At 43.2% G+C, this 7,080-nt stretch overlaps 1 protein-coding gene across 1 annotated transcript in view; it reads right to left on the bottom strand.

Annotated features, from left to right (window-relative positions):
- Positions 1–3,264, bottom strand: part of MAGI3 (membrane associated guanylate kinase, WW and PDZ domain containing 3) — a gene marked incomplete at its 5' end in the record, with an annotated part of 35,444 nt that extends 32,180 nt beyond the window's left edge. Inside the window, 2 exons of the mRNA XM_010011574.1 lie at positions 1,187–1,306; positions 3,148–3,264. Of these exons, the coding sequence (XP_010009876.1) occupies positions 1,187–1,306; positions 3,148–3,264 (237 nt within the window). The remainder of the gene's footprint in view (positions 1–1,186; positions 1,307–3,147) is intronic.
- Positions 3,265–7,080: the final 3,816 nt, after the last annotated feature.

The following is a 7,080-nucleotide window of genomic DNA, read 5'->3' as shown; positions in this document are numbered from 1 at the left end:
TTCCTGCTGGAGTAACTTTTGGTGGCTGGACATGGGTTTGACCATGTAAGTAAAATAAATAAGAAACCCTCTGAAAATATCAGTGAGGGCGAGCCCCAAAGTGGTGTCAGCCAGCTAAAGGAGAGCTAAGAGAAGGTTAAAGAGAAGACCTCAGAGCAACTCCCAGTGCCTAAAGGGGCTACAAGAGACCTGGAGAGGGGCTTTGGACAAGGGGGAATGGCTTTAATCTGCCAGAGGGGAGACTGAGATGAGCTCTTAAGGCAGAAATTCTTCCCTGTGAGGGTGCTAAGGCACTGACACAGGGTGCCCAAAGGAGCTGTGGCTGCCCCATTCCTGGCAGTGTTCAAGGCCAGGTTGGACACAGGGGCTTGGAGCAACCTGCTCTAGTGGAAGGTCTTTCTACCCGTGGCAGGGGGCTGGAACTGGATGAGCTTTAAGGTCCTTTCCAACCCAAACCAGTTTGGGATTCTATATGATATCAATGAAAGCTGCACATACTCAGCATTTCTGAAAACTTGGCTGTTATTTAGTTGAATTCAAGTACAATTATATATTTGAAACAACAAAACAAATAGGCAGATCACATTTCAGCTTTTACAAACTTAGATACAAAAAGCAACATGAGATGTTTGCAATCTGTTCTGCTACCTTCATTACAATGTTTTTCCCCATCACATTTAACAAAACCAACTTTGCTACAGATTTGGACAATCTGACCTAGTGTTGTTTAATTTTTCACTGCAAACTACTTTTCTCTTCCCTGCTGTATCAGAATTTTCCTTGCCTTCTGTCCTTCTGACGTTTGCCTCCGAGTACATGCATCTGTTCTCAAAGATTTAAACACAATCGACTGAACTCTGTTAAAGCAAAATTGTACCAAGCACAGACAAATATTTTTTGAGACCTTCCTCAAAAACACAATAGGGAAAGTAATCTGATGGCATTAAGTCTGGTTGAAAGGACAACCTGTGATTTACTACAGAGAGTTAAAACAAGCCTGTTACTCCTCTTCACACGTAGCCCAAAAATAGACTTAATATATTGCTGCTCTAGTCATTACTAGTGTAATGACTGTCAATGGGCAGGAAAAGTGGCACCTTCTGGGTACAAGTTGCTACACTTAGACCAGACACTGGACACGAGTAGTGCACCCTTACTCCCACTCCACTAAATGTGACCAACATACCATCATAGGTTCCACTTTCTAGCAAGGCTCCACTTTCTTCCAGTGCTTTAAACTGCTCAACAGGAATGAAATTATAGTCTACCCCAGGGACCTCCCCATCTCTGGGAGCCCTTGTAGTGCCTGAAAAGACAGAGAAAACACTCTTGTAAGATACTTACGTGCTGCTTGTTTACCAAATACTGCCTGCTGTACCATTCAGGAAAACCAAAACATGATTGAATCTTTACACAATGATGATGCAATTCCAGTAAAGATAAAGAGTTAGAACACTGGTGAATAAGTGAACAATAATGTATAAAACTAGGCCAATAAATTATGTAGGAATGACAGTTCTCGCATTGAAGAAGGAAGAGGAAAAAAAAGATGGGTGAGGTGGTAATTAGAGAGAATTATTTCTTATGTTCAGTGAAGCAAAACCAACTTTTGTGGAAGCTGACAATGCCCGAGCCAGGCATTTGGAGTCTGGGATTCTGGAGACCAGTTTAACAGCTGTGGTATTTTAACACAGCTGTTAGGGTGCTTCATGTCCTATTTCCACCGGTACCAACTCACTAGCTAGATTTCTGGGCCACCAAACCCATAACTGAGCACAGAAACTATTTTTTAACCTTACAATTCAGAGTGTAATTCAGCCACAGTCCAAACCCTGGCTTGTAGGTAAGCTTTTCCAACGTAATCAGTAAATTGCTGTATTAACGCAGAAGTGTTACGTCTAGAAATATGTGCCTCCCATAGTTATAACAGCTTAATTAAAGCTCTCCTGGGAAAGACTCCACTGATTCATTACTGCCTAAATCCTAATGGTATTTTAAAGGCATTTATAATGTCTTAAAGGCATTTATAATGTCATTTTGTCAGGCAGCAGCATGAACAAGAGCTGCTACTAAATAAACTGCATTTCACTATTTCACTGTCGTTATCTTTTCAGAAAGTCACAAACTCCTGGGTGCACTCAGTGTGGTAACAATGCTAAATGAAGAACGAATTCCTGTAGTTACAAAAATGTTAGTTGACAAACTTTTAAGTTTTTAGTGCAGTGAATACTTCAAGGCAGTCAATGATGAGCCTTTTTAATCAGTGAACCTTTGAGACAAGGTAAAGGATGATCTTGAGATAATTAAGGACTGAAATGATACAGAAGGGTGAGAGACAGGATAGCTGGCAGCTGGCAGAGCGTCCTGTACCTTGCACTGTGCTTTCTATAAATGTCTACTCGTGGGAGCAGTAACCTTTAGGCACCTCGCTAAAGGCAAGTTAACACCTGTGCTGGTTGGACAGGAGGATGCTAACAGATGCTCAGAGCAGAAGGGCTGGCATGACTGATGAGACAGGACCATCCAGATCCTCTCACTAATTAATTCTTGCTGTGACACTAAAGTTTGTCCATGTGCTGTTCCTTCTTCCTCTTTTCAGGTTATGGATTCACTCTCCCTCTTGCTACCACTTCCTTGTACTGTCTTCTCAGGATGAGTGAACAACAGCTCCCATGCACCTTCTGTCATTGCAGCCCTTTCTGCATATAATCCCTCCTGCAACCCTCCTTCCAGCTGCACTACTTTGCCTAATGCACGTGACCACCTCAAGGTCTCAGTTTCCTCTGTGCAAAAACCAACACATTGACAAAAATCAGGATGTGTTTGCCCCGCTTGACCATGCTAAGGAAGATTTATTTCCCATGGTAGCTGTGGTTAACAACTACTGACAAACTTCCAATGAGTAAAACACAGATAGAACCCAAATACTCTGAGCTTGAATCCTGAAGTTTTGCTGTTTTGTCAGCCTGTATTGGCTGTAACTTTCCACTGCAACTTAAGATATGAAACTATTCTAGCAAAGCCATTGACGGAAGTTTCTGCTGCAAGGCAAAACTAAATCAGATTGAGAGAGAAGGATTTAAAGCTCTCAAATTATGTGGCAGTTAGCAGGAACAGATCGAATGAGGTTGATCTTTACATACTTACAAGGGATGGTTCTCAAGTAGAGATTGTCTCTGATCACTTGCTGGAGTTTATGGTCTATTGAGCCCTTCTGGAACTGAAGGCTCAAGTAGTGGCGCAAGTCTTTATTGATGACTTTTCCTTAAGAAACAACAAACAAGAAAACTCATAAAAATTAAGCAGGATCTCACAAGAACAGCATTTCACTGCTATAAATGTTTCAAATAGAGAAACCAGCAGAAAGAGTTGGGTTGTTTTAAATGCAAAGATCTGAACAGAAAAGCCATTCTATGCTACCAAAGCCTGACTCTGCTGCTGTAAATTGGCATGGGGACTGCAAGCACAGCAGAGCAACAGCCATCCGCCCTCAGTATCTCCCAAGCAAGACAACAACAGTGTTCTGGAATTGTTTGGAAATCACCAAGAAGTATTAAACCACAAAATCTATTACCAAAAGTAAAAGTCTCTACAGGCAGGAAATGGCTTCAAAATATAGTGGTAATACTTTCTATTCAATTTACACCTGCTGGTTAGGCACTCGAACTCAGTATTTTATCACATGGGAATCTGCACTGTTGATATTATAAAAAGAAAATATTTTCTTTTTAAACCCCCTGCATGATAGAAGAGAGCTTTTTTACAATTATTCCCTTGCAATACTTCTGTCAGGTATCATTAGTGAATCTGTCATATCACTAGATAACCACAGCCCCTTCAGCACACAAATAACTGAGCTCTTGTGTTACTGCTTCATCCTTCTGACAGAAGGGTACAAACCAATCTTTTGTACCCTGTCATTCCCAGAAAGCACATTAAATAGGGCTCAGTGACCTTGATAAATTTAAGTTATGTACTACAGCAGAACACTCAGGGCTTTAGGGGAAAAGACTCAGTCTTTGTCTTCCAAACCCAGTCTAGGAGATGGCCAGTAGCAGGCATATGCTGGTGTAGCACAACAGCAAACAAATGCTGGAGCAGATGCTGCCCCTTTTAAATTACATCAGCAACAGGTTATGAAATGCATCAGCCTGCCACAGGAGTGATTTTGCAGGAGCCTTTGAAGCCTGCTGAGACCAACTGCTGAAGAGGCCACCCCTAAAGGTCCAAGAATGAAATGGGGCACAGGCCCACATCAGTCTTAATAAAAAGCTCAGCTACACCTTAAACTGAGATTTATGTTCTTACATGGAATGTCAAGTTTAGAAAAAACCCAACAAACACAGAGGTCTGTGCTATCCGTAAATGAACCAAACCCCAAAACAAGCCACCCTAAGCCCCAAGCAAAGAAAGAAGCCCACCACACACACAAAGAGGCAGCATACCCAGTGCCTAATGTGAGCCCTGAGCTCCAAAAGTGTATTTCTCACCCCTCTCGAACACTGTCATTTAAGAATCACACTCAGAAACACAAAGAGCATTCTGCAGCACTGAGACAACACCACGGTACAATCCTTGTGGCTTTCCAGGAGTTTAACAAGCAATACAGCAATTCCCACTAGTGTGGGTGGGGTGAGCAGCTCCCCTGTCCCCCAGCTCCTTCCCAAACAGGAATCTGGCAGCACCTATGCAGCTCCCCCGGGCCTGATGCTCTGGGCTGTTATGACAGTGAACCCCCCAGCTCAATTCCCTATTTTGCCATCACAAGCTGTTTTTTATAAAACTTTGGATTTGCTTCCTGCAGCATAATGAGCAAAACATGTCATGGAAAATGAAAACAAATGGTGTAATCTCCAGCAAGAAAAATATTTCCCATTTGTTACTACAAATCATTTTATTGTTTGTAGACAAGACGGTTTCTCAGCATTAAAAAATGTTTTATCCCTAAAATGGTCCATCCATCTCCCTGTCAAAGCCAGATCTATAGCACTGCACTTCAACAATACATGCATATTTCACTTAGGCAGATCAATACATACATATTTCACTCAGGCAGATGAAGCTGGTTGCTACCTCTGTTCAGAGTGTTGCAAGTCAGACAGACTTGGCAAGAGGTGAAAATCTGTGCTGGATGTAGAATTACAGAGGCTTTATTTATTCACCCCTCTTCATGTTTTGAAATTTAAAGCTCATAAACCCTTCCCAATAAATATCAACTCAGTCTAAATAAAAGAAAGTAAAAGCAAAGCTGGTGCTAAGGATATGCTGACATTGAGGGGTTGATCTTGACATAAAAACCTTCAAGATCAGACTATATCCTGAGACTAAACCGAAGATTGAAAAGATTGCCTGAGGAAAACAGGAGGAAGTCAAACAAAATAGTAGGCAGAGGAAAAATGACAAAGTCACAAAGGGAATGGTGTACATTAGAAAACAAAAAAATAAAGTAATACCAGGAACGCTTCAGGCAACCTCCAGAGGTTGTTGTATGCAAAACCCAGACATTTCCCCATTCAGGAGCTGAATGTGCTCCTTACATTGTTTTGCACAGGCTTTTAGAAGACTTATGTATCAGACTCCCCAGAACGATCTAATAAATGTCAGGTTGGTGACTGTTGTACTGCTGAGCTGCCTCTGAAGGATGCCACACGCAACACAGGGACCAGTCAAGAGGAATAATGTACTTTATACCATTCAGGTTCTGCAAGATGAACAGGCACAAGCCTCTTGCTTTCAGTTTTAAGCACAAAGGAACTGTTTCAACAAGGATACGCACACTGCAGTTTGGTGAAGAAAACTAAAGGACTGCGGAAGAAAAAAAGGGCTTAAGTAGCACTGCAGCAAAACACAGCGCTGTGAAGGACAGAGGTGAGTATGAGAGAGACATTACAAAAACCAGAGGTCATGGCTTTGATTTCTCATCACACCACAAACTCCAGTGGCCAAGCTGCCCTCACTGCTGCACCTAAGCAGTGGAAAGACACTATTTATACATCCAGCCTGTCATGGATACACTGAGGTATACATGCTGCAATCACAAACAGATGGGTATGGCCACGGTGCTACTGGAAGTCAACACAAAGAAGTCCATTTCTAGATTAGTAATGCTGGTAAAACAACAAAGCTCAAAGTTGAAATATGCAAATGGATTCTAAGAATCCAATCTGTGATTATTTTATGTCACCGTCCAGTAATAAGTCACAGCAAAATAATCACAGACTGGTTTGGGTTGGAAAGGACCTTAAAGCTCATCCAGTTCCAACCCCTGCCCCGGGCAGGGACACCTTCCACTAGAGCAGGTTGCTCCAAGCCCCTGTGTCCAACCTGGCCTTGAACACTGCCAGGGATGGGGCAGCCACAGCTCCTCTGGGCACCCTGTGCCAGCGCCTCAGCACCCTCCCAGGGAAGAGCTTCTGCCCAAGAGCTCATCTCAATCTCCCCTCTGGCAGGTTCAAGCCATTCCCCTTGTCCAAAGTCCCTCCCCAGATTTCTTGCCAGCCCCTTTAGGTACCGTAAGGCACCTTTATAATCATCTAGTCTGGCTAACACTGCTAACAAATGGAATATATGCAACCTCCCCACAAATCACTCTGAAGAGCACGTGGGAATGCTCCGTTTCATTCTGCTGTGCCTTTCACGCAGGCAGCCGTAGTGACCGCTCTCAGAAGGCACATACATCACTTTCCCCGCGAGGCTGAGGGGCCAGACCGAAGTTCCCAAGCCAGCTCCTGGAAACAAGCAGCTGCAATGCTGAGGGACAAATGATGGCTTTTTTCTTTCAAACTCCTCAAAAAATTCTTTCTGTTAATTATAAAAGCAATTTTTTCAAGTAGCAGTTTATTAAAAGCATGCCCCTTTCCCATTAAGCTATAGAATTAATTACTGGGGCTCATGCTTTCACTGTAGCCGTCAGCACTAAAACGTATTTTAAGGGAGCAGATGTGAAATTGAACTGCACTCCCTGCTCGTCTGCAGCCCCGGTGCGCTCCACCGGTGACTTACAGGGTAAGAACCCCTCAGAGGCTCGCAGCAGGCAGGGCGGCAGCTCAGGCCTCGGCCCCGGCCCCACAGGCCCCGAGG

This window comes from Nestor notabilis, unplaced genomic scaffold, assembly GCF_000696875.1.
Source record: "Nestor notabilis isolate BGI_N333 unplaced genomic scaffold, ASM69687v1 scaffold7103, whole genome shotgun sequence".
NCBI classification, from domain to species: Eukaryota; Metazoa; Chordata; class Aves; order Psittaciformes; family Psittacidae; genus Nestor; species Nestor notabilis.
Note: the sequence above shows the minus strand (reverse complement) of the source record. Positions and strands in the feature narration are given on the sequence as shown.